At 49.8% G+C, this 27,929-nt stretch overlaps 1 protein-coding gene across 1 annotated transcript in view; it reads left to right on the top strand.

Annotated features, from left to right (window-relative positions):
* CFAP77 (cilia and flagella associated protein 77) overlaps nt 1-27,929 on the top strand; it is a gene marked incomplete at its 3' end in the record, with an annotated part of 134,199 nt that overhangs the window by 52,178 nt on the left and 54,092 nt on the right. Inside the window, exons 2-3 of the mRNA XM_082657516.1 lie at nt 24,960-25,059; nt 25,577-25,805. Of these exons, the coding sequence (XP_082513642.1) occupies nt 24,960-25,059; nt 25,577-25,805 (329 nt within the window). The remainder of the gene's footprint in view (nt 1-24,959; nt 25,060-25,576; nt 25,806-27,929) is intronic.

Genomic DNA, 27,929 nt, shown 5'->3' with positions numbered 1-27,929 from the left:
ATGAGCCCTGATCGCCGTGCCCCAGGACCTGATGGGTGAGTCAGCCTTGCATGTAAGACTCAGAGTTTCCAGGAAGCAGTTAACAGCACCTTCATGGGTTAGGAAAGTCATGGGCCTTGAAGGATTTGGCCTTGGTGACTGTCACCCAAAACCCACCAGGAAATAATGCTGGACAACAGGCAGAAGTTGGGGAAGTCCCATGAAATAATCTGGAGGTATGGCTACAAACCCAGCTCCCTGGAACTCTGGGGCAGGTAACAGAGCCCCAGAGCAGAAACTGCAGGGTCATTGGGAGTGTTATGCCTGCCCAAAGTGTTCTCTGCCCCCTGAAGTGAGGCCCACTCTCTTCTTTCTATCATTTTATGGCCCAAGTCAACGGCCACGCCCTCAAGTCCTACACAGATTTTTTATTTTTTTGGCTGCACTGCGAAGCTTGCAGGATCTTAGTTCCCCAACCAGGGACTGAACCCAGGCCCTTGGCAGTGAAAGCACAGAGTCCTAACCACTGGACCCCCAGGGAATTCCCAAGTCCTGCATAGACTTCTTTTTTATTTTTTTTGCTTTGTTTTTTAACTCTTTATTATTTGACCATATCTTATTTTTTTAACATCTTTATTGGAGTATAATTGCTTTACAATGGTGTGTTAGTTTCTGCTTTATAACAAAGTGAATCAGGTATACATATACATATATCCCCATATCTCCTCCCTCTTGCGTCTCCCTCCCACCATCCCTATTCCACCCCTCTAGGTGGTCACGAAGCACCGAGCTGATCTCCCTGCCTGCACAGACTTCTAAAGTCACTTCTTGGAGTCTCATGTTTCTTCCACTTTGGGATATTTTTACATTGTGCTATAAACATAATCAGGAAGGTTGGTGATGGGAGACCCAGCCAGCCCCAGATTAGAGCTAACACAGCTATAATGGACTTTTTTTTTTTTTTGCAGGAGCATTCTGTTTTAAGGGAGTATCATTTTTACTTGAAAGATATGTTGCAATGGACTGAATGTTTATGCGCCCCTCCCCAACTCATATGTTGAAACCTAATCCCCAAGATGATAGTATTAGGAGGTGGGGCCTTTGGGAGGTGATTAGATCATGAGGGAGGAGCCCTCACGAGTGGGATTAGTGCCCTTGTACAAGGGACCCCAGAGAGCTCCCTCGTCCCTTCCGTCATATGAAGACACAGGAAGAAGTTGGCCTTCTGAAACAAGAAACGTGTTCTCACCAGACATGGAATCTGCCAGTGCCTTGATCTTGGACTTCCTAGCCTCCAGAACTGTGAGAAATAGATGTCTGTTGTTTAAGCCACGCAAGCGATGGCATTCTGTCATAGCAGCCCAAACGGACTATGACATATGTGGACCCCAGTCACTTGATAATGTGCCAGGGGGTCATTGCTCAAGTCAGAATGATTTCTGATGAGGATGACAACAGCCTTTGGCCCTCCTCTGAGGATGAACTGGAATTCCTACCTGGCTAGGGCCACCAGATTAGAATCTAGGATGTCCAGTTAAGTTTGAATTTCAGGTAACCAATGAATAATAAGAATGCCCTGTGCAATAATAAGTATGCCCCATGAAATATTTGGGACATACGTATACCAAAAAAGTTGCTCATTGTTTATCTGAAATTTGAATTTAGCTGGGTATCCTGTGTTTTTTATTTGCTGAATCTGGTAGTGGAGCCCAGCACCTGAGCAGACCCCTTTCATGGCTCCTATGACCTGTCCCAGACCACCTGTTCCCTTCTTTCTGTCCCCCAGGAAATTACAAGTTTTCTTTTCGGTGGGGTGAGGGCAAGAATTTTGTGTCTTATTTAGCATCACCGGCAGTGAGCAATATGCCTGGCACTCGCCTGGCACTACATACTGTCTGCAAATATATGTTGAGTGATAGCACTCACCCAGGGAGGTTTCTGTGATGAGATGGACCAGTTACTTAGAAAGTTATTTGCAATACTCTTTTTTTTTTTTTTTTTTTTTTGCGGTACGCGGGCCTCTCACTGTTGTGGCCTCTCCTGTTGCGGAGCACAGACTCCAGACGCACAGGCTCAGCGGCCACGGCTCACGGGCCCAGCCGCTCCGCGGCATGTGGGATCTTCCCGGACTGGGGCACGAACTCGTGTCCCCTGTGTCAGCAGGCGGACTCTCAACCACTGCGCCACCAGGGAAGCCCCTGCAATACTCTTTACTGTAGAATGAAACCACCAAGCTGCAGCGTGGGTACCAAAGTGACCAGCCCTGGGCACCAATGTGACCAGCTCTGGGCGTCCTTACACCTGTTAGGTATGTAACAAAAATGGCCCCTTTTACTGAGTGTTTGGGAATCACAGGCACTGGGCAAAGTACTGGATGGAACCACATCAAAATGCCAGTGTTCTTCCGGTTTGGACCCACAAAGCCAGCCATTTGGGGGTTCTTCCTTGATGGGCATCATCTTCTCTGATTCTCATAACAACCCTTGGAGGCAGTTACGACTTGGCATCTCCTTTTTACATGTGGGGAGACTGAGGCAGACGGGGGTGAAGTCACTTGTTCAAGGTCGTTCCGCTGGTAACAGAGCTTGGGTTTCAGCCCAGGTAGCTAATCACGGCTCCCAAACCTGCCCATTGAACCACCAAACTGTACGCCCACGGGCATAACTTCCTGTATCCAGAGAGGGCTACTGCAGGCTAAACTAGATGTGTGAAAACCAAACAATCCATGGACGTGTCCCAGGAGCCTTCCCTGGCGCTGGTGCACGGGTCCTAGTCGTGACGGGAGCTGGCACTGACCCTCTCGGATCTCTGGATCTGGACATCCTATTGATCACATCCACTCCTTCTCTGACAAACCCTAGTCTCTATCTCCTGCTCTGGAGACATGGCCGGGGTGCCCTGCGTGTGTCAAAAACTCTGTTGTAGAACTGGGATTTGTCTCTTGTAAGGAGCTGCATTTATAAAAATCTTGCTTGCTTCCAAACAAAGTTTAACGTGCATTTTAAGATCGGTATCTTTTATTTAAGTAGGGGGTACGTGTGGTCCAGTGGAAGCTTTCCCCTGGACGACTGTGCTTTTCCTGGTCCCTGTTGGACAGTCAAACACTTAGGAAGGCCTTGTGCATTCATTCATTCATTCATTCACCCATTCTTCCATTCACTTAGACATGAAAATTACTGAACTATGACTCTGACTCCATTCATCCCAGGATGAAGCATGACTCCAGTGACATGGGATAAGTGTGGGGTTCACAGTGCATGAGGACACTGCTGGTTCCTATCACTCAAGGATGCCAGGGATCAAAGACCACCCTTGGAATGTTCTAAGCCCTTCGAAGCTCTTAACAAAGGGGCTTCTGAGAAAGTTCAGCCATTAGAACCAGAGGGAAGCCCACAGAGGAAACTGCCAGGGATGCGTATCAGGCGAAACACGAGTAGGGTTGTGGCAGCAGCTTTCTGTGCAGAGAACCTGTAGGGAATCACCGGGTTAGTGAAGCATGGGCGTGCAGGGATAAAGGATGGAAGCAGACAAAATGCATCCCCATCCCAGGGCAGGTTGGTAGGGGTATTCGAAATGCCCAGGGAAGTTTTGTCTGAAATAGTCAAAATTACATCTGACTACTTAAGCCTTTCCAACCGATCTGCTAATCATATTTCTTCAAATTTTATATCCCTGACCCTTGTAAAAGGATTGCATTGAAGACATGTTTTAAGCTGCATTTTAATAAGTCAATAAGAAAGCTCAAAATTATTTAAAGCTTCTTAAAGGGGATTATGTTTGATTTCTAAGGGGAATTCTGGGGTGTAGAATGGTAAAGATGCTTCATCCTTCTCTGATGGTTTTACATTTAGAAAGCACATCATTTTAGACAAAAACTTTTAACTATTTTATTGTTGGAAAGGGGGCGATTCAGTACAAGAAGACTTTTGCCACTGGCTGGCCGCATTAAGTGAGCTTGAGGTCTTCAGCAGGGGAAGGAATTGCATTTTGAGCTTTCGAGAAAATATTGGGATTCTCCTTTGCAGTTTGTTCCCTGGCCTTTAAAAATCAGAGTTTTCTGGGAATTCCCTGGTGGTCCAGTGGCTGACACTCCATGCTTGCACTGCGGGGGGCCCAGGTTCAATCCCTGGTCAGGGAACTAAGATCACTAGAAAGCCTCGTGGCATGGCCACAAAAAAAAAAAAAATCAGACTTTTCTGATATTCTGAAAAGGAAAGTCAGATTCTCCAGGTATCTGGGAGAGCCCAGCCTGGCTGTCATGTGTCGCGGGGAATAGAAAATTCTAGGCCAGGGCGTACAGTTAATTTTTGCTCTAAGGTTGGTCTACAGTGGGAACATCACGGGCCCCCAGGCTGGTGCAGTCTCCCTGCTGAGGGGATGCTGGCGGGGGTGGACGAGGCCCACGTTGGGGCTGAGCAGATAATCCTCTGAACTTCCTCAGTACTGGCCGGTCACGGGGGAAATTCAGGGGAGTTGGGCAAAAGGAGAAAGGATAGTTTAGGAGCAGGAAAAATACAGAAGCCATGTGAGATTCGGCTGGCAGCTCTCTCTACATTGACTCATCTTTGGAGATACTTGCGAGGGAAGAGCTCAAACGTCTCACCTTGGCACTGAGTCAGGAGGGTCCTGACAGCTGCCCTGTTGGTTTAGATCTTGTCACTTCCACCCGGAGTGCAGAGCCAGACTCCTGGGGACCCCCACCAGCTGCCCTCCCTTGCGGTCTCTGCTGTACTCACCACCTGTCGGACTCTCCTAAACAGCGGTACTGATCACCCCACCCGCCCTTGACTCACAACCATCCATTACTCCCTAAAGAAGACAGCCTGGCCCCCATACTCATCTTTCCCCTGGGTGGCTGGACCATTTTCTGCTGACCTTGTTTCTTTTTTTTTTTTTTTCAATTAATTTTTATTGGAGTATAGTTGATTTCCAATGTTGTGTTAGTTTCAGGTGTACAGCAATGTGAATCAGTTATACATATACATATACCCACTCTTTTTTAGATTCTTTTCCCGTATAGGTCGTTACAGAGTATTGAGTAGAGTTCCCTGTGCTATACAGCAGGTCCTTATTAGTTATCTATTTTATATATAACAGTGTGTACATGTCATCCCAATCTCCCAATTTATCCCTCCCCCTCCCCTTCCCCCCTGGTAACCATGTTTGTTTTCTACATCTGTGACTCTATTTCTGTTTTGTAGATAAGTTCATTTGTACCATTTTTTTTAGGTTCCACATATAAGTGATTACTGAGTGAAGTAAGTCAGACAAAGGCAAATATCATATATCGCTTATATGTGCTCTTGTTTCTGTTCGTGCTTTTGTGCCACCTTGGCACACGTTGTGAAAAGCTGCCCTGTATCTCTCTGTCCAACGTTCCAAGTCCTTCTCCAACGCTGCCCTTTCCAAGAGGTCTGCCCCGAGCCTGGCGGTCAGAGGAGCCTGCTCCCTCCTGGGAATCCCCATGGCTGTTATACTTCCCTTATGACACTCCTGCCAATCTCCTCTGTGCCCAGGGATTCTGCATCTGTCTTTTCCTCTGCTTGGTCCCAGGGGTCGCCAGGAGCGCCACTCACGTGTCACTGCCAGAAAAATCCAACTCACCCCTCACCTGCTATGTCACAGACCAAGTGATCTGAGAAATCTTCCCCAAACGACCTCCCCTGGGGGAGAGAGTGGTGAGCTTCTTTCAGCTTCTGGGCCCCCAGAACTTGGCTTATCTATCTGGTCAAGCGCTGGCGTCTGATCTCCTGTCTCCTCATGAGCTGTAGTCAGGGACTCATACATGAGGTCAGTTCCATGAGATGGGGTCTGGCTCATCCTTTTTTATTTTTTTAATTGAAGTATAGTTGATTTACAATGTTGTGTTAATTTCTGCTGTACAGCAAAGTGATTCATATATATATATATATTTTAATATTCTTTTCCATTATGGTTTATTATAAGATATTGAATATAGTTCCTTGTGCTCTACAGTAAGACCTTGTTGTTTATCCATTCTATATATAAAAAGCTTACATCTGCTGACCCCAACCTCCCACTCCATCCCTCCCCAAACCCCCCCAAACCCCCTCTCTTGGCAACCACAAGTCTGTTCTCTATGTCTGTGAGTCTGTTTCTGTTTTGTAGATAGGTTCATTTGTGTCATATTTTAGATTCCACATATAACTGATGTCATATGGCATTTGTCTTTCTCTTTCTGACTTACTTCACTTAGTATGATAATCTCTAGGTCCATTCATGTTGCTGCAAATGGCATTATTTCATTCTTTTTTATGGCTGAGTAATATTCCATTGTATATACGTACCACATCTTCTTTATCTATTCATCTGTTGATGACCATTTAGGTTGTTTCTATGTCTTGGCTATTGTGAATAGTGCTGCTATGAACACTGGGGTGCATGTATCTTTTCAAATTATAGTTTTGTCTGGATATATGCCCAGGAGTGGGATTGCTGGATCATATGGTAATTTTATTTTTAGTTTTCTGAGGAACCTCCATACCATTCTCCATAGTGGCTGCACCAACTTACATTCCCACCAACAGTGTAGGAAGGTTCCCTTTTCTCCACACCCTCTCCAGCATTTGTTATTTGTAGACTTTTTAATGATGGCCATTCTGACCGGTATGAGGTGGTACCTCATTGTATCAATAGTTTTTTTTTTTTTTTTTTTGTATCAATAGTTTTGATTTGCATTGGGTCTGGCTCATCTTGACACCGAGGTGATTCCCATGACATGCAGTTTGCTCAAGGCTGGGCAATGATAGTGTCCCCACTGTGCTAGTCAGCGTGGATGGCTGGATGGCGTTGCTGTGTCATGTCGTTAACAGGATATGTCCACAAACGATATGTCCAAGTCCTAACCCCTGGTGCGGGTGAATGTGACCTTATTTGGAAATAGGGTTTTTGCAGATGTAATCAATTTAAGGATCTCAAGATGATACCCTAGTGGATTTAGGGTGAACCCCAAATCCAATAACTGGTGTCCTTATAAGAAAAAGAAAAGAGAGGTTTGAGACACAGACATAGGGGTGAGAGGCCAGGTGAAAATGGATGCAGAGATTAGAGTGATACACCCACAAGCCAAGGAATGCAAGGCTTGCCAACAGCCCCCTAGAGCTGGGAGAGAGGCATGGAACACATCCTCCCTGAGAGACTCCAGAAGGAACCAACCCTGCTGACATCTTGATTTTGGACTTCCGGCTTCCAGGACTGAGCAAAAGCAAACTTTTGCTGTTTTTAAGTCACCAAGTTTGTAGCTATTTGTTGTGGCAGCCACAGGAAACTAATACAGAGGAGATGTTCAGCGCAAGAGAGAGGACTTCCTGACCTGTCTGTGCTGTGACACTGACTTCCTCAGGCCTCGGGCAGCTGGAGCCATGAACAGGCTCTTGCATTTACCTCGGTGCCTCCTATCAAGCTGATGGTTTTCTCTGTGCTCCAGGGTAGTAAAAAGGCTGTAGGAGATCATACAGGCACCAGCCAGGGGGGCCCAGATTCAGGTACCCCTGGTCTCCCAGTCCTGCCTCTGGCAATTAGCTGGGTGACCCTGGACATGCAGGTAGCCTTGCTGAGCATTAATCTGTAAAACTGGGATAAGAGGAGCCCTGCTTCATAGGTTACGATGAGAATTCATTCATTCATTCACCATTCAACAAAGATTTATTGAATACCTACTATGTGCCAAGAATTATTCTAGGCACTGGAGACAGAGCAGTGAACAACATAACAAAAAAACGATCCCTACCCCATGAAGCTCACATGTTAGGGAGGAGAGAAAGATGATGATCAAAATTCAGCAGAAAAACACAGAGGTGGTGATAAGTGCTTTGCAGAAGCACAAAGCAAGCGAGGGGATGAGGAGAGGCTGGGTGCAGTTTAAATAAAAGGTCAGGTCAGGAAGAGTCAAGGGGTCAATGGGTGTCAAACACTGAGCCCTGACTAAGACAGCAGGCACATAGGAATTGCTCAACACATAGTAGCTGTTTGTACTTGTCCTATCAGCTCAGGCTGCTATAACAAATTGTCTCAGACTGGGAGGCTTAAACGACATTTATTTCTTGCAGTTCTGGGGCCCTGCAGGGTTGGGTTCTTGGTTTACAGACAGCCAACTCTCTGGCCTCTTCTTATAAGGGCACTAATCCCATTCGTGAGGGCTCCACCCTCATGACCTCATCACCTTCCAAAGGCCCCACCTCCTAACACCATCACACTGGGGATTAAGTTTCAATGTAACGGATTTGTGGGAGAGAACATAAATATTCAGCCCATAATGATACTCAGGACCAGGACTGGAAGGAGTTCCTGCTCTCCCTTTGCTATTTCTAGCTGCAGGATGCTCTGTGCATCCTTCTGCCCCTCAGTCATTTCAGGACCCTCCTCCTGGCTCCCTCTCTTGGGCATTCTGAAGGCCAAGGCAGGCATGGGGTGGAGTGAGGAGAGGACGGCTGAACTCACCAGGCTGTAGACTCAGACGGGCAGCCTGGGAGCGGGCACGCTGGGTCAGAGCCAGTGGACGTAAAGGAGGGGTCGCTGTGATGGCTGAGCCAGGGGTGGGGGAGCTGCCACAGCCACCTGCTCCTTCATGCATCCAGTTGTTCCCGCTGGGAATATGAAAAAGCCCCAAAATTTGCAATTTCTTTGAAAACAAAGAGAGCTAAGCGGGGAGGCCCATAGAGTTAGTGTGAGGAAGGGGGATTTGTTTTCTCCCTTTTCATCTACCCAACCTAACCAGTCTCACAGCTTTGCTGCTTCCACTGGGGCAGCTGGGAAGATGGGTATCAGCCAATGTACAGTAAAGGGTTAACTCAGCAGGTCTGCATTGTCCACACGCTGCACATTCTGAGAAAGGACTGGCCTTGGCTTCTGGGAGGTAAACCTCTGACCTCTAAGCCTTGGGAATGTCCTGCCTGATTAGAGTGTCTAGTTTCCCTGGGGGTCTAGGCCATGCCAGTTGGCCCATACTAACAATGCGATTGATGGCAGGGATGCGGGGGAGCAGGTGTGGGTTGGGCCACATAGTATCAGCTCAGCCTCTGGAGGGGCTGGAGACTAAGGTCAACCACATGAGGGATCAGCCACATCTATGCGACCAACTCCCAGTAAAACCAGGGACACCAGGCTCGGGTGAGCTTCCCGGGTTGGCAATATCCTGTGCATATTGTCACACGTCCCTGACATCAGAAGTAAACCCTCTCCACTGGGAGAGGACAGCTGGTCTCTCCTGGACCCTGCCTCAGGCACCTCTTCCCCTTACTGATTTTAGTCTAGATCCTTCTGCTGTAATACACCACAGCCATGAGTATAGTGTCTTTTATGAGTTCTGTGGGTCCTTCTGGTGAATTGTTGAACCTGAAGATGACCTTGTGAACCCATGAATGCCACCCAAGCATTTGGCCTCTGCTTATCCCTGAAGTCTCTATAGGAGACTGAGGGGCTTGTGCCAGCATCTCCGTGTGGGGGGCAAGATGTGTGTTGCAATCCTCTGTGGGCCAAAGAGAACCCACCAGGTCAGATGATTGAGCCTGTGATCGGCTGAAGAGGTGGGCACTCCAGCCTCAAGCCTTCAGACAGACAGCAGCCAGGGAAACGCAGGCGGATATCTGGTCTACCTCACAGGTTGCGCCGCAGGGTCAGTTTTCCCCCAGTTGCTCTGTCAGTGCCGATGGCACTGGGTGTGTGTTCAACCCTCCAGACTTCAAAAGGTGCACCCTCAGAGAACAGCAGTGGATTCCTCTATAAGCAAAACCCCATTGGCCTTTATTACTTTGAGCAAAGTAAAATTTGCTCCTGAATAAGCAAGAGCTCCCTGACAGCTCTGTCGATGCGAGGTGTCCTATTTGAAAAGATATGAGAGGCAAGGGACAAGAAATGGGAGGCTCCTCCAAGGCAGGTGGGGCCTGGCAAGGGGTCGAGGTGACAACGAGAGGACTAATAATCTAATGAAGAAGAGGGCTGGGCCCTTTAAGACCAAAGTGATGGAGTTCATTTGCATTTAGATCTCCTCAGCTCCCTCTTTCCATCTAAAGACAAATCCTCACAAAAGGCTGCTTAATTAGACCAAATTAGATTTCCGGTCAGCAGCTTGTCATTCATTACAAAATGCTGTTCTTTTCCATTTTGGTAATTATGGGCTAGTCTATACCAGTTTGTAAGCATTCACTCCAGCCGTTGAGTATGACTAGTATTCCTGATTTTGTGCAGAGAAGAGGAAGATTATTCAGTTGCACCAAATGTGTCTATTTTATAAGTTGAATAGACAATCATCACTGGAGTCTTTTACAATAGTGGATATTCTCACTCTTAATTCTTTAATGATTAATTGGAGGAGCAGCACAGAGCTTGTTAATTTCCAAGGCTAAAAGCTAAGTACAAACAGACTTCACATGTAGCAATTACGCCATATATTTAAAATCTTTACCTGAGTTATGCAGCCCTATTCCATCTGAGAAGCCGCCCATGAAATCATGCATAGCACAGCCCCTCGTCCTGAGCCCTTAATATTGCTCAGCTGTCTTTTGCACCGAACGTCTCTGGGGGAGCTCAGACCTTCTCTCCCATGGTTCATTCCCCCCTGCCAACCACGGAGCCTTGGTATTTCCCGTTTTCAGTTGTATGTAGACAAGGGTGGGTGGGTGTACAGGAGGGCCTTGGAGGACAGGGCTTGGTTTGGCCGATCCAAGGTCTTCATCATCCCATTCTCCAAATCCTTTCCATCCATTGTACACGGTGCAGCTCAGCATCTAGAGGATCTCCTACAAACCCGGGAAGAGGCCTCAAAGTGGCTGGGGGGTTGTGCCGGAGAAGCCATGGATGGAGTTCCATCCCAGGGCAGCACAGTTGGCTTTGCTTTGGTCATTCTGGTTGAGTGCAGGTGGGCAGGTCACCAGGCTCAGATGCTGCTGATGGAGGTGGCACAGGTAGCATCAACTCTCTCTAATAATAATCACCACCCAATCCTACCACAGATATTTCGTGAGGCCTGTTATGCGCGGGGCACTGAATGGTCTCTCCTCTCACCAGGCCTGTGAACTGGGTGGTGTTTGACGGATGAGCTGACAAATGGGAGAGCTGACACTGACACCCAGACCAGGCCGACCATGACCCTAAAGCTTTCCCACTGTGCTGCTCTGCGTCCTTGAACCAAAGACTCGGATGACCTGGATCCAACTCACGTGGATCCAGACATGCTCCAGAAAAAGAATGGCAGAGCCGGAGGGGCCCAGAGATCAACTAGCTCTGCTCCCTTATTTTACAGACGGGAACACCGAGGCCAGAGAAGAGGAGAGGGAGCCTCCTCCAGGCTGCCCTCCTGGATTGATCCTCCCCTTTAGCCTCCCATCTCCCAACCCTCCTGGTTGCTGCCCACCTGTCATAGTCACAAGGCAGGAAACTGTCAGTTCTGCTGCTCCCACTGAGTCCAGAAACTCCTACCTTCCTGTGGGCTCAGAGCAGACCAGGCTGGCCTTTTCCACTTTTTGCCCTCGTAGCTCAACTTCCTGGAGAGTTTAGCCCAAACAAGCAGATTTTCAGCCCATTTTGCATACCCCTTAATATTACACTGGCATCTGGCCATTGATAAGATACAGCCCCGTGGTCATAAGACCCCCAAGCCACTGCTGACCTTTGAGATCTCAGATGCAGAGACTCTCTGGCATGCTCTGAGCAGCATCACCTGGGTGCCTGAGCCCCTCTCTGGTCCCCCTCTCCCCAGAGTTCCCCTGCCCTCCTCCCCTTCTGGATGGTGGCCCCCTTGCCCATAAGCCCCCGGACAGTCTCACAAGCCCTCTTCCCTCTTACACTCCTGTCCAAGTGCCACCAACAGAGCTCGTGGTTAATGCCTCCCACGGTCATGTCTTTTTCCTCCCTCCGCAGCTAGATTATCATCCGTCTCTGAAAGCTCCAAGGTACCAAGCACAGTGTACTTTGCCCCGTACATGGCTGCCGCCACCTCTGCCATATAAAAGAAGCATTGCTTAAGGCCCGGCCTCACTGTCCTATAAAACGGCAACCCAGAACCCACCAGGAGACAACCCCGAGGCTGCAGAGACAGGGGAGAGGTAGGACCCTGTTCTGCAGCGGCCCAGCTTTGTGCTGGAATCCGCAGCCGTCCTTATCAACCGGCTTCATTTGAGAGCCCCTTCCTCCCCTCCTGCGATCTGCTGTGCTAACAGGTCAGCTGCCACTTTGTGTTAAACTCCTTCTCACTTATTACAATACCAGTTTTTTATTGACATGGAAATAAAACTTACAATCAATGAGATATTATGAAATATACATCAAAACAAAAGTCACTAGAGCTGGCGTTTTCATCTGTTCTCGGGAAGGAACAAGGGTTTATCGGGGTGAAAAAACACTGAACATTTTTCTTCCCTATTACATGATGCGATTTTCAATGAATCTATAAAGAAAATGAAAACATAAATAGAGTAACCAAACAGAATGAACCCTGCAGCTGTCAAAACTTAAAACAGTTCCATTTTCCTTTGATTTCTGTTTTAAGTTTTGAAATGTACATAGATCATTCTCTGATTTTTCTCTTTCTTTTTCTTTCTTTCTTTTTTTTTTTTTTTTTTTTTTCTTTTTGGTAGGGAGCCTCTTTCTTAAATCTGATTCCTCTATGGCCCACTGGCTTTGAGCCTTGGTAGCTGAACTGACCAAATGACCAAATGAATACGCCATTTATTTCTTATGCCATCAGCCCTACCTCTGTAGAGGGGACCTCTTATTCTATTCCTTCTCCACGGTCTGGAAACGTACCCCTTCCCTTGTTGGTGCCACACGGGAGAAGGAGGGCAAAGGAGGAGCCCTTCCCAGCTGGTGGGCACCTGCTGCGTGCTCGACACCTCACCTCGGTCATCTCTTCTAAATCTTGTCATTACACCCTGGGGTGGGGTTGGTTATCACCATTTCACGAATGAAGAGGAACTGAGACTCAGAGAGGTGAGGAAGGATCAGAGCCTGGATTCTGTTCCCATCTGTCTACACCGGGTGGAAGTGGAGAGGACCTCTGAGACGGCCTACTTGAGTGATTTCATAGTTTTCTTAAAATCGAAGAACGCTTTCTTCCAAAGAAGTCTGACACGGAGACCCCCATAAATAAAGGGTGTCTCCCAGCGGCCGTCTGGCCGACTCAGGATGCGGGCTTTGTGTTCCGGGAGGCTGTCCTTTGCATCCACCTGAGGTTCTCTGAGCTCCACTCTGATCTCCTCCATGGTCCCGGGGACAGGAAACGCAGGGCCTAAGGAGGAGAGGAGAAACCGGCCATGAGCATCCAGGTCTCTGGACCCGCAGGCCAGGGCTTCTTCTCCCCCTTCCCCCAACAGCAGCCTTCCAGAAGTGAGGCCACACCACACAAAGGAGGGACAGAATGGGAAACGGAGTCCATCCGGTTTCACTGGTCCTCGGGTTTCAAACAAATATTCGTGAAGCTCTAAGACGCCTCTAAAAGACACCTGCACCAGCTTCTGCCGTACGGACCATCAGAGCAACACGATCGGGGCGGGAAATGGTCCCGCAGCCCCGCAATCCACCTCCACCGGGTCTCATCTCCTTGAAGCTGAGCAACGGTCTTCCAACCACGTTGTCCCACAGCGAGACAGCAGCCACTTCATTTGCATTTCTTTCCTCTCCCATCCCGAAGAGAGAGAGAGGAGTTTCCTAAATTGCTCGGATGGGAGGCATGGCATACCTCTCCTGTGGACGTATTCATTTTTCTTTTTATTGAGGCAAAATTTACATAAAATTAACTATTAAACTTTTTTTTTTTTTTTTTTTTTTTGCAGTACGCGGGCCTCTCAGTGTTGTGGCCTCTCCCAGGCTCAGCGGCCATGGCTCATGGGCCCAGCTGCTCCGCGGCATGTGGGATCTTCCCAGACCAGGGCACAAACCCGCGTCCCCTGCATCGGCAGGCGGACTCTCAACCACTGCGCCACCAGGGAAGCCCTCAACTGTTAGCCATTTTTTCAATGTATGTTTCGGTGGCATTTAGCACCTCTACAATGCTGTGCACTCACCCTCTCTATTTCATTCCAAGACATGCTCATCACCCCAGAAGGAAATCTCGCAGCCACTAAGCAGTCGCTGCCATTCTCCCCTCCCCCCATTCCTTGGCAATCACTATCTGCTTTCTGTCTCTGTGGATTTAACTATTCTGGACATTTCATGTAAGTGGAATCACACATTATGTGGCCTCTGTCATCTGGCTTCTCTCCCTTAGCGTATGTTTTCAAGGTTCATGCATGTGTGAGGACTTCATTGCTTTTTATGGCTGACTAATATTCTACCGTATATGGATAGACCACATTTTTTCCATTAACCAGCTGCTGGACATCTGGGTGGTTTCCACCTTTTGGCCCTTGTGAAAAATGCTGCTGTAAACATGCATGTACACATATTAGTTTGAACACCAGTTTTCAGTTCTTTTGGGTTTATATCTAGGAGCAGAATTTCTGGGTCACACAGTAATTTGACGTTTAAGTTTTCGAGGAGCCATCAATTTTATAGCTAGTTCTCTGTTCACACAAATGGAGACAGAGTCGCTGATAGTTCCCCCCAGTGGACAGGCTAATGACATCCACCGGCTAGTATGACTGTTTCTCATTGAGAACTTCCCAGGCCCTCTGCTGAGAACTCCCCCTGCATCACGAAATGCTCCAACAACCCTCCGAGCTGGGTACCCCCATTCTACCTATTTTATAGGTGAGGAAACTGGGGATCAGAGGTTCAGCAGCTTGTTCAAGGTCACACAGAGTTGAGAAGCCAGAATTCCAACCTGGGCATTTGGCCCCAAACTTGTGTTTGTACACATCAAACTGTAAAGTCCCGGTAAGTTGCCAAATGATTTCTGTTTGGAGCTGGAGTGGGATGAACCGTAGGCAGGCAGCAGCCAATCTGCAATTAGCCAATAAAGCTGCTAATTATGCCCGGCTCAGACTGTTAGGAGACTGAGTCTACCTTCTTTAAGCACGCCCCAGCTGTGCGTTCCCAGAGCTGGGGGCTGGGGGCTGGGATTAAACCCCACACAGTGGGTAACGCACGAAACAGGCGAGTGACACTGAGCAAAGCATTACCCCGGTGATTTCTCTCCATCAGGGCGTTTAGCTTTATCCCTTGTGTGTTCAGAAAATGGCCAGTCTTGCCCATAACAGCTCCATTTACTGGGCATCCTCTCCGGATCCACTCTGGTGCCGAGATCATCTTGTTTACTCATCTCAGCCACAGACCTAAGATGTTGTGCTGTTTCCCCCGTTTTACAGATCAGGAACTTGGGGCCCAGATAGGTTGAGTGACTGTTTCAAGATCACGCAGGTGTAATTGACAGAGCCCATGTGGATCCTGACGTCCCAATTCGAGAGCCATACTTGTAAGAAGGAGTCCATCCTCATCACCTCCCAACAGCGGAGGTACCATCTCTTTTAGGGGCTTCTGCTGTTACCCAGGAGGAAGTTTCTGGGAGTTCCTTTCCCAGGACAGTGAGCTACCTCTTGAGAGTGGCTTGGGTCTGTTCATAATCAGGTGAGCCCTAGCCACTTTTCATTGCTTTCTTTTTTTTTGCGGTACGCGAGCCTCTCACTGTTGTGGCCTCTCCAGTTGTGGAGCACAGGCTCCAGACGCGCAGGCTCAGCGGCCATGGCTCACGGGCCCAGCCGCTCCGCGGCATGTGGGATCTTCCCGGACTGGGTCACGAACCCGCGTCCCCTGCATCGGCAGGCGGACTCCCAACCACTGCGCCACCAGGGAAGCCCCCACTGCTTTTTTAAAAGAAAAAAAAATCCAGATCATGGTGTTTGTTCCTTCCAACCTCTCATGTTTGCCTTTTTCGAAAGGCTGTGCATTTCCCCTCATTCACCTAAACCTGCGGTTGAGTTACTGGCCCCCTGAGGCCGCGGGCTCAGAGCGAGGCATCCGCGCACTTTGCTGCCCGCTGCCTTCTCGGAGTGTAATCAAACATCAAGCTAAGTAGCAAATAAATCTCTCGATCTCATAAGCTGCACAGCGAGATCATGTAAATGCAAATGAAGGAGCGGGTTTCAAGCTGTCGAGGGGGAGGGGAGAGAACGCCGGGGCCCTGTCACCGTGACTGCCTCACGCGGCAAGGGCCATACATCAGCTGCAGTAGCGGTTCTGGCAGCACCGAGGGAGCCAGGGCTGCCCCGGGGAGGACGGAAAAGCCAGGCAGGTGGCAAAACACAGGCAGCCCTGGGTCGTGGGGACCAGGCAGGGGCCGGCCGAGTGGTGTGCCGGGCAGGCGCAGTGGGGCCCGGAGAAGTGTCTGCACTGCCTGGGGCTCCCCTTGTCCTGAGCTGGTGAGCTGGTCTAGTAATACCGACAGTGACAGCAGTAACGGAGGCCACTGGATACTGGGCTCCAATCCTTGGCCTGGGGAGGATTTACAGGTGAGGAAAGGGGACCAGACGATTCAAGTGACTTGCCCAAGGTCACACAGGAAGTGGCAGAGCGAGGTCTCAGCTCTGAGACATTAACAGGCTAGTTTCTGGTATCCTCCCGCTGGACCTGCGGCTCTCCCCTCCCCTCCCTTTCCTCCCCTGACCCAGCGGCAGCCAGCTCAGCCCCCATTATAAACTTGATGACGTAGAAGGAGAACCCTAACTCTGGCCCTTGGCAGGAGTATAGGAAATAGAAACTTTGGCTTTAACTCTGCCTTTTGACTTTTTTAATTAGAAAAGTAAAATCTCAGTACCCATCACCCGCGCCCCCCCCCCACACCCTGCCCCTGCCCAAAGGCTGCACCTCCAAGGACACATCCTCACACAGTCACTTACGTTGTTATGTTTCCTTCTGGTATTTTTTCAATGAATTTTTTCTACATGGTTGTAACAATAGTGTATGTAAATTTTTGAATCCTGCTGATTTTTTTTTCACTTAACGTTATTTTATATGCCTTTGATCATATATGGATGTGGTCTTCTGGTGTATGGCTTTTCAGTATCATTATGCGATGTTCAACTGCCACTCACACAATGCACATCGTTCAAAGAATCCGGCTTCTGAGACAACGCCGGAGTCCTTTGATGCATAATGCACCTTATTTCACATGATTGTTTATCTGACGTTCTCATTATGGAAATAAATAAATATCCTCTATGCTAATCGTGATCACAATTTGCATTTATATTGTGCTTTTCATTCGAGGGTCTTAAGTTGTTTTATAATAATGAACTCCCCCTCCATGAGCGAGATGGGACATGTGTGCAATGTGCGTGCGTGGGCAGAGCCGTATACAGATATTTATTTAATAACCACCAGGCAATAACTGTGGGATTTCATGGAACTACGCTTTAATAGGATGTGGGAAAGTGAGCGGAGGCTTCTCAACTGTCGAGCAAACATACATTTAGTTTAGACTCTGGACGAGAGGGTTAAGTGAGCTACACTCTTCTGTGGCTGCCAGGAGGTGGGAGTGCTTCCTTCATGGGGCTTAGTCCTCATACATGAACACCTAAGATTGGTCTAGAGCCCAGGCATCACGCTCCCAGACAGATCTAAAACCCATCTTGGAAATGACCACCAGCTCGTTTGTCCAGAGTGAGATCCAGTTCAGACCGTCCAAGAAACCAAGCCAGTTAATTTCACCCATTTTCACCTCTTTGGTGGGAAATGGGGGCAAGTTAAGACTTTTTAAAAGTATATGAGGTGGGAAATCATTAGATCGGAGTTGCAGGGTTGGGTCACTTGTTCTGAAGTTGTCCCAGGAAAATGGGCTTTGGCGCGGCTCTGGGGATAGGGGTCCTCCTTCCTGGGTCTCAGGTGACTTTAGTGGGAAACGCCACTGGTACTTGCCTCTGGAAAGCCCCAGCGGTCCTGATGCTGGTGACGGGCTGCTCCAAGAGGACTTCCGGGCCAGGGGCTGCCTGCCCGACCCAGTTCCCACTGCAGGTTTCCAAGGCTTGTTCCTCGATGTTGGGTAGTGGAGGGAGCTGCCGTGCAGAAGGAGCCCAGAGAATCCCAGGACCCCCTGGGACAGGGAGCGAGATGGTTTTAATTAGAGCTGAGAGACGGGAAATAAGGCAGCGAGGGATGACATCTTAATGAGGTTTAATGAAGCTGTCTGCTGATGGGGACAGCTGTCACCCAGAGCTGTATGCTAGCCAAGCCACTTTGTGACAGAGGAAACTCAGAAAAAGGCACAATCTGAAAGCAGCTGAGAAGGGCGGGGTGGCCAGGCTCAGAGCTGGGGTTTTTCTCCTGCGTTGGCCTCTTGATTCTAACACCTCAACAACAAGGGACTCCAGCTAGTAGGCCAGATTTGAATAGCTTCCAATATCTCACAATTCCCCTTTGTGCAAAGCTCAGGTATGCCTCTGAAAAGACCTTGAGGATGTGCACGAGGTGTCTTAGAATTCAGCCATAAGAAACAGGGAGGGCTTGCATTTGGGGGCTGAAAGGGATCCACCATCCCATCCCTTTCTGAGACTCAATTTCCCCCTGTCTCGTGGTGACCACGTGGCCTCCGTTATAGAGATGTTGTGAGGGGCCACTGTAGGTGAGCACAGAGCTATGAGGTCAGAGGGCTGGGTTTAACGCCAGCTCTTCCATTTACTACCTGGGTGCCTTTGGGCAAGTGTGAACCTCTTTAAGTTTCAGTTTTCCCAACCGTCAAGTGGGAAAACAACCTCCCAGTGAGGTTGGCAGAGTTCGGGGTGAAGCAAGAAACGCTCTCAGGACATAGTAAGTGCTCAATAAAAGTGTTTGCTAAATGAGGTCACGGGGCGTAGCAGCCTTGCACGAAGGAGGTGCCCAATTAATGTTCACTCTCTTCCTCGTTTCTTTCTTTACTTCTGTAGTAAAGAGAACAAGGTGGTTCCCAGGGATCCCTGGGCAGGGAGGGTGCTCTCAGCCTTCACATGACCCCAAAACTGTGCCATCTGCCCCAGGAACTTTGGACATTCCAGCTGAGAGCCACCTCTCATCCTATTGTGGGCTGGAGGGGCAGGCTACCCGTGGGACTCAGGTGGCCAATCAAAGCTGAGATTTGTGGCCACATCTCATCAGTTTCACAGCCAGTTTGCTTGCATCTAGAAGTTCAGGGTCAGAAGCTCCTCTGAGCACCTGTTTATCAGTCCTTAGCTGGTCCCTGAGTTGCCCAGAGACGTGTAGTTTCCTCTGTCAGGCAGCTATTCTCTGTAGGCTTCTGGAAAGCCCCTCTGGACAAGCTGGGGAGGGAAGCCCAGGGTCGGTGCCGGGCCCTCCCACCTCTGGCTGGATCCTCTCTGCTGCTTCCAGGGAGCCCCTGGGAGAACCCTCAGCACTCCTGTTCTCACTGGCTGTCCCCCTGGGATCTTCCTCAGGTTGGCTCTCTCCCCAAAATGCCAATCCAAGATCTGGATCTTCTCTCCTTTCCAGCCCTGACCCAGGCATGACTCAGCTGTCCCGTGTCTAGGTCACTGAAATGACAGCTCTTCCCATAATGCACAGTCTGTACATCAAACGGCCTCCTGTCGCTGGGGCTCTCCTGGGCAGAAGGCTACTTACGTCCTCTGTGGGTGTGGAGGGCACCGTGCGAACAAGTCAGATGCACCTGTTCTGCGTGAGCAAAATCCAGTCTGCAGAGCTAAAGTCCGCGCACAGGACAAAACAATGGAGAGTCCCGGGCAGTTGCGGCTAAGCGCCAAGAGGCAGCGAAAACTGCGTGGAGTCAGATGTGGGTTCAAGTCCACCCTTGGCCACTCATTAGCTGGGAGGCTTTGGGCAAACAAGCCCCTACAGCTGTCTGGACCTCCCTTTCCCACCCGAAAACCCGTGTAGTTTCCAGGGCTGCTTTATGCGTTAGTGGTACCCTGGGGGGCAGTGAAGCGCCCCTGTGGAGCCTGGCCCACGGTCGCCATGATTACGGTGTTGCTGTGGTCGGTGGTGGTGGCACCAGGGCGGGGTCAGTCGGCTTATCTCATCGGGCAGCTGAGCTGGTAATGGGTGAATACACTGCTCCTCTAGGGCGTTCACATGTTAACGCAGGGACTCTGAGACACACGGCCCAAACCTAAAGGATCAAACTACCAAGGGTGGAATTTCAAGCATGACGGTAATGTCAGGACTCCACCGCTCTTGTGACACGTGGCCGCCTTGCAGACGGATGCGCTCTGAGGGAGGGCGGGGGGGGGGGGGCAGGACCGCGGGGTGTGAGGGGCACCCACATCAGGTCGGGAAACAGGACCAGTGCCCCCGAAGACTCCTTGTGCTGCTTGCAGCCACCGTCCCCACCCCCATGGTACCCACCCTCCCGACTTCCGAAACCAGACATTAGTCATGCTGTGTTTGAACGTCACTGGCATGGAGCAGTGCCTGCCTTGTGTGTCCAGCTCCTTCTGTCCCACATTTGTGTGAGAACCACCCAGGTGGTTGTGTAGAGCTGTTCTCTCACTCCCGGTGCCATTGAGCAGTTCCTAACCTATTGGCATTTGGGGCCAGATGACTCTTTGTTGTTGGCAGTGGGGCCTGTCTAGTGCATTGTGGGATGTTTCGCAGCATCCCTGGCCTCCACCCACTGGAGGGAGGGTAGTACTGCCTCCTAGCTGTGACAACCAAAAACGTCTCCAGACACGGGCAAATGTCCTCGGTGGGGGCGGGGGGGGGCACAATTGCCCCCAGTTGAGAACCACCCCTATAGAGTGTTCTATTGAATGAATATGTCACCATTTTTTTTTTAATCCACGTGGGATGGCTATTTGGGTAGTTTCCGGTGCTTGGCTATCACAAACTGAGCTGCTACGAGCATTCTCAGACATCCCTTTGGGTGGACTTGGGCACTCATTTCTGCTGGGTGTCCAGGAGGGAATTGTTGGGTTATCAGTAAGCATATGTTTAGCTTTCATAGATACTGCCAAATGGTTTTCCGCAGTGGTTGTACCAATTTACATTCCCACCAAGAGCATGAGTGTTCCGGTTCATGTCTTTACCAATATCATCAAGTTTTTTATTTTGTACTTCTCAGAGGTTGAGCACCTTGACATATGGGTCCTGGCCACTTGGACATCCCCTTAATAAAGCGCCTATTCAAGTCTTTTGCTCGTCTTTCTATAGGATCGTCTGCCTTTTTCTTATTGATTTGTAGCAGCTCTTTATATATGATGAATAACAGCCCTTTGTCAGATATATGTATTGCAAATACCTTCTCTCATTCTATAGACTCACACATTTTTAGAGCTAGAGGCAGTCTGTGCTCTCCTATCAAACCCTCTGGTGGCCTTGGTTGTCATTACTTGTTCAGTTTGTCCTTTTAGCAAGATAAGGAATTTCATAAGGGCAGGGGGCAGTATGTGTCTGCTTTGTTCACCTTAGAACTCCTGGCACAGAGCTTGGTGCAGAGGAGATACAAAATAAATATTTGTGCAGCGAACGAATGAGCGACTTTCCCATTGGGATGACCTTTGCAGCCCAAGGCTTCAGTATTTCTGGCCGTCGTTGCTTCCTAGGCAACCCTCACTAAAAAGCGTGGAGATTGAGGCACCCGCCTGCTTCCGTGCCTCCTTCACCACCAGGCCCCGCCCAGTGGCAGCCGCTGAGTCTGTCGTTCCTCTGCGAGCTGGACTTCTGCCCACCTGCACCTGCCAGAGGGAGGCGGGGCCTCTCCCGGAGAAGTCACATTTTAATTAGCTTCCCTTGCCGTCACCTCACCGGAGAGGCCAGATTATTTTCATGAACAAATGAGGAGCCAGGGCTTTGTCTGCAGCTCAGAGTGAATCACACGGAAGGAAATGCAAACAAAGCACCCAGCCAGGGCCCCCACCTGAACCCCAGAACTCTCAGCTCTCGAGGGAGGTGAAGGCCTGGGATCTGGGATGAGAAGGAAGAGGCAGAAAAAGGATGAGGCAGTGTGTAGGAAAGAGCTGCCAGAGTCTCCAAGGAGGCAGTTCATTCATTCATTCACTCATTCAGCCCCTCTTCACTAGCATCTGTTCTCTGCTGATCTCTTTGGAAAAGAGGGGTGAGAATAAAAACTATGTGGCATGTGGGGAATCTCTGTACCTTCTGCTCAATTTTGCAGTGAACTTTACATTGCTCTAAAAATAAAGTCTATTTTACTTATATATTTATTTGTATTTTTAGCTGTGTTGGGTCTTCGTTTCTGTGCGAGGGCTTTCTCTAGTTGTGGCGAGCGGGGGCCACTCCTCATTGCGGTGCGCGGGCCTCTCACTGTCGTGGCCTCTCTTGTTGCGGAGCACAGGCTACAGACACGCAGGCTCAGTAGTTGTGGCTCACGGGCCCAGTTGCTCCGTGGCATGCAGGATCCTCCCAGACCAGGGCTCGAACCCGCGTCCCCTGCGTCGGCAGGCAGACTCTCAACCACTGCGCCACCAGGGAAGCCCTAAAGTCTATTTTAAAAATAATTAACCTTAAAAGGAAGGAAGGGAAAAAGGAAGGAAGGAAGGGAGAAAGAAAGAAAGAAAGAAAGAGAGGAAGGAAGGAAGGAAAGGAAGGATGGAAGGAAGGAAGAAGGAAAGAAAGACTTAGCAGACAGTCTACCGAGGGATACAGACATTAAACTGATCATCACACAATTAATGACTTAATTACACTGCTTTGTAATCTTTAATGGCTTTACTGAGGTATAATTCACATACTATACAATTCACCCATTTAAAGTATAGGATCCAATGGCTTTCAGCGTATACACAGGATTGTGGAACCAGCACCACAAGCAATTTTAGAACATTTTCGTTACCCCCAAAGAAGCCTTATACCCCTTAACCATCACGCCTCAGTCATTCCATTCACCTCTCCATCTCGGCCATGGGCAACCACTAATCCACTTTCTGTTTCTATGGATTTGCCATTCGGGACATTTCTTGTAAATGAAATCATACAATATGTGGTCCTTTGTGACTGGCTTCTTCACTGAGCACCATTTTGTAACAGCCAGTCCAGCAAAATGCTGTAAGGGCCATTTTGTAACGGCCAGTCCAGACTGGCCATGTAACAGCCAGTCCAGGTTCTACTGCGTAATTTTGAAAGTGCCCTAAAGGTGGAGCTCAGGGCCCTATGGTGCCATAGACAAGGAAGTTTGCCTGTACTGAGGGCAACCCGGGAGGGCTTCCCAAAGGAAGTGGTTTTTAATCTCAGGCATTTATAGAACACCTGTTATGTGCCACCAGGAAAAAGAAGTCAATAGAAGCCATTAGAAGGCTGTGTAGGATGTTATATTCCAGGCAGGCTGGCCCGGCATGTGCATTCCTGGAAACTGAGAAGATCATTTCAGTTCTAAGCCCCAAATGAATAGAATGGATAGTAAGTGTTACCAGACCCAGATGAGGGAGAGGCCACAGTGAGCCCCAGGGTCCAGAGAGCTTGAAGAATAAGAACCAGCAAGGGGAGGGGCAGGCCAGGAGCAAAAGAGGCCAGGACTCCGGCAGACCCTTCAGGGGTGGGGAGTGGTCTATTATGCCTAACTCTCAGGACCACGTGGAGTACCCAGGAAGGCAAAGCTGCAGAGGTGGATGGGGTTGGAGGGTGCGGGGCCCAGACTGCCAGCCCAAGGGAGGGGTTTCCCCCAAGACAGTGATGAGCCATTATGGGTGGTCCCGCATCATCCAACTCTAAACGCCCAGGTCTCCGGGAGCCAGAGAAAAGGGGAGAGAGATTGATGGGACAAGGAGAAAGGGTGAGCCCGGAGCCACCAGACTCTCTGGACAGGCTTTGGTGAGGCCAGAGCCAGGAATGTCCTGGGAGATGTAACACCCTGCAACTGGGAGCCCACTGCCTGGGGCCCATGGGGGTGGGAGGAGCAGCTGCACCCACCCAGCTCAGTAAGGTCCATGGTCCCCAGGGGCCTGATGGTACCGGGAGCGTCACACACCTGGCTGGTATCTCTTTAGCAGGCGGATTTGAATGTGGGCTGGAGACACAGCCTGGGTTCAAATCTCAGCTCTGCCACTTCTTGTCCCATGTGGCCTCGTGCAACCTGTCTTGACCTCTCTGTGCCTCAGCTTCCCCATCTGAGACATGGGGGCAGTGATGGGCTGCCTCAAAGGGCAGCTGTGAGGACTAAGGAGGAGAGGCGTATGAAGAACCCAGTGTTGTGTCTGGAGCACAGACCTCAGCGGGTGTCCGTTGATGAAGAGCAACGATCTAAGCACCGTACAGGACAGGACCTCTGAGCTCAGGGAGCTGCTAGTCTAAAGAGAGGCAGTGCAGCATCATGCTTAAGAGCTTCACCCCGAAGCCAAACACAACTGCATTTGACATCCAGCCCCAGCCTTTAGGAGCCATGGATCGTGACCCCGCCACTCTGGGTCTCAGCTTCCCCACCTGTACAATGGGGGAAATGATGTGGTTGATCATAGAGCAATTTCATCCCTACAAACCCCTTCTGGAGGGTTAAGGAGTTGACCAGAGACCCAAAGAGTGAGAATGGCGGTCCAGCCGCCAGGAGGGTGACAGTGGGCCTTGGCACCGTATCCCCACACCCTCAGGTGACATCCAAGGAGGCAGCTCCAGTGACGATGATTTGAGCCATCCCCAGTAGGAATGAAGGGTTAGGGAGGAAAGATGCCTCCTCCCTCAAGGGTGGCCCCAGGTGAGTCTCCGTGAACCAGGTCTTTCCATCCATCTGCAAGATACATCATTTCCAGCTCTAGGTTGCCAGATCTGGGCTGGACCCCAAATACGGCTGCTTAGTGCGGGGTCCGTGCCGCCCCTCTCTCCTGCTGCACAAATGCACATCCTCCCTCAAGGCCTCGGTCCCGACCGCCCCCTGCCACGAGGGTCCTCCTGACTCTGCTCTCCTCACCCGCCCCTGAGCAGTAGCACAGCAGGCAGGCTTCCCCAAGGTGTCTCAACGCCCAACAACAGTTAGTGCTCATCTCAGGGAGGGCTCGCATTCCACACCCTAGTAGCCCCGAGGTCGCCCCCAGGGCCTGGGGCAAAGCAGCACCCGATGACTCCCTGTCACTGAATTTAGTGTAATACTGTTGGTCTGAGGTTCCACTGCTCACCTTGGCTCTCTGTCCTTCCCCCAACAGGCTGAACTTGGGAAGCCCCGGGAAAGAAGCTGCAGTCTGCCTGGAATTAATTTTAATTACGGACTCTACATCCGGGGGCAGGATGGAGGGGTCCCTGAAGGTGAGCAAGCTTCCTCTGGAGCCCAAAGGGACTTGAATGCTCTACCTAGGCTACTTCCTCCAGGAAAAGAGTCGAGGGGCCTGCCCTGCAGCACGATTCTGGTGGAAACCACAGTTTGCTTAGCCGAGAAGGACAGGACCACGAAGGGTCCAGGTCTAAGGTGTCAGGGAAATAGCAAGGGCCCCAGACAGCGTGCAACCTTGTCCCCAGGCAAGACTGTCTGTGCTCTGCACCTTTTGAGCTGCAAGCATAGACAGGCTCGTGACCAGCCCTCTGATCTCCCAAACGAGGTCAAGGCCAGGCAAACCCAGCTCCATGAAGGAGGCTCAGGCGTCGTCTAGAATCTCTGGGAATCCTGACCCCACCCTTTCAGGGGGCCAAGCAGGGCTGTCACCCAACAGGCTGCAGGTTAATGAGAAGGTATTCGTGCCCCAATTTCTTCTCTGTCAGAGGCCACGGATTCCTTTACTTCCCAGACTGATCTCCATGCCATGGCTCTGTCTCTCCCTGCCCTCAGCCATTGGACACTGGAATGTATTTAAACAGCAGCCTACCTGCCCCCATGAGCTGAACCGGAATTATATCGCCATGAACCGTGGGGCAGTAAAAGCTGGCCTGGTAACTGCCCGGGAGAATTTCCATTACCGTCAGCTCAATGACATCCGCATCAGTGACCAGGATGACCGGCGCCTCAAGAAGGAACCGCCCTCTCTCCCTCCGAATATGACGTTCGGGATCCGGGCACGGTAAGATGGTTGGCACCCGTGCCAGACGGCTGGCACCCGTGATGGTGAGGGGGCTGCTCAGTGGTGACTGAATTAGGGAACAATGTGGGAGCATGACTCTGGACTCCAGGGAGGGGCGAGTGATCCAGACCTGGCCAATCAGCATATCTCACAAACCACGGCCAAAGTGATTGGTTCAGAGGCAGACATGTGACCCATGTCCCAACTCTGGAATGCATGACATTCTATAAAAGTAGAATGTGGTTGCATGTAATCAAGTCTCAACTCAAACGACTTTGATTTTTTTTAAGGGGAATTTATTGGCTCACATGATTGAAAAGGTAGAGCTTCAGGCATAGCTGGATCTAGGCAATCAGGCAATGTCACCAGCGTTGGGTATGTCTCTCCATGACCAGGCTGTGCTTCCCAGTTTGGGCTCCGTTCTCCGACAGGCTTCTCCCTCGTGTGGCAAAATGGCCAGAATCGGTTCCATTCTTACATCCTACACTTTTAGCGACCCCAGTGGGAGTGGTGTAGGAACTACAAAAGCCTTGAGATTAAGATTCTTTGGTCCAACTTCAGTATCATGCTTATCCCTGAACCAACCAAAGGAGTGAGTAGAAATTGTAACCTACACTGATTGGCCAGGCCTGGGTCACACTTTTGCCTCTGCACCAATTACTGAGGCCGGGGGATTCTGGTGCTCTGATTGGCCAGGCCCGATCCCTTGCCCCTCCTTGGAGGGGGCGTGGTTGGAAGCAGTCCCCACGATGTACAGGGGCTGATGGTGGAAAAGATGCAGAAATAGAGGTTCTGATCCAGAAGGAGAAGAACAGAACACGCTAGCAGGCAAAACCAGCAAATGTCCAGTACAACAGGGCTTCCCAACCCATATTACGTCACAACACAAGCATTACAAAAATCACTGATATTTGTACATTACATTGTACAGATAAATAGCAGTGCTGTCAGCCAGCAGTGAACGGCCTGGGGCCTCCAGCTGCCCCAAGTCCCATCTGTGACACCTGAGACTAAGCCTGTATCTTGGTGTCCATCTGTGTGGCACTGCCCTGCCCTGCCCACATGCAAGGCCATTGACAGTCTATCTCCAGTCCTTTCCCATCCCAACCCACTGGTCCGGGACCGGTGCCTTCCTTTGGCTGTGCTACTCAACTTTTTGGGGGGAGGTGAGGCTTCCTTTATTTCTTATTTTATTTTTTCTAATCATCTTTTGCTGTGGTTAAATATACATAAGATTTACCATTTTTAGGTGTACCGTTCAAGGGCATTAAGTACATCCAGATTGCTGCACGACCTTCACCACCGTCCATCGCTAGAACTTTTTCTTCATCCTAAACTGAAACCGTGTACCCATTAAACAGTAACCCTCTATTTCGCACCCCCTCAGCTCTTGGTAACCACCCTCTACTTTCTTTCTGTATTAATTCGACTACTCTAGGGACCTCATATAAGTGGAATTATACAGTATTTGTCCTTTTATATCTGGCTTATTTCACTTAGCATAAGGTGCTCAAGGTACATCCATGTTGTCCTGACAGTATGGATCAGAATTCCCTTCCTTTTTAAGGCTGAATAACAGTCCATGGTGTGTATATATCACATTTTGTTTATCCACTCATCCCTTGATCACATTTTGTTTATCCACTCATCCCTTGATGGACACTTGGATTATTTCCACTTTTTGGCTATTGTGAATAACGCTGCTATGAACATGGGTGTACGCTATCTGCCTGAGTCCCTGCTTTCAATTCTTTTGGGTATATGCCCACAAGGGTAATGGCTGGATTGCGTGGGAATTCTATGTTTATTTCTTTGAGGAACTGCCACGGTGTTTCCTGCAGTGTTTCCCACCATACCTTTGTATGCTTTTCCCTCTGCCTTTCTCAGCGTCCTACCTGGTAGAATCTACTTGCTCATCAAAGCTCAGCTCAGCTTCCTCTCTTTGGTAAGTTTTCCCACCTCCCTGGCCTCAAACTCTACGCACATCTCTCTCAGCAGAAAGGCTCTTTGTTCATTGCTGTTCATCAGCCCTCAAAACCTGAAAGGTGGCACTAGAGACACATTGGAAAGTCACTTCTGGGCCAGATTAACTAATCATCTGTATACTGTCCTTCTCCCACCTTT

The sequence above is a fragment of the Grampus griseus genome (assembly GCF_964374135.1).
Source record: "Grampus griseus genome assembly, chromosome: 6".
Classification (NCBI taxonomy): Eukaryota; Metazoa; Chordata; class Mammalia; order Artiodactyla; family Delphinidae; genus Grampus; species Grampus griseus.
This window is presented reverse-complemented; position numbering and strand designations above follow the sequence as displayed.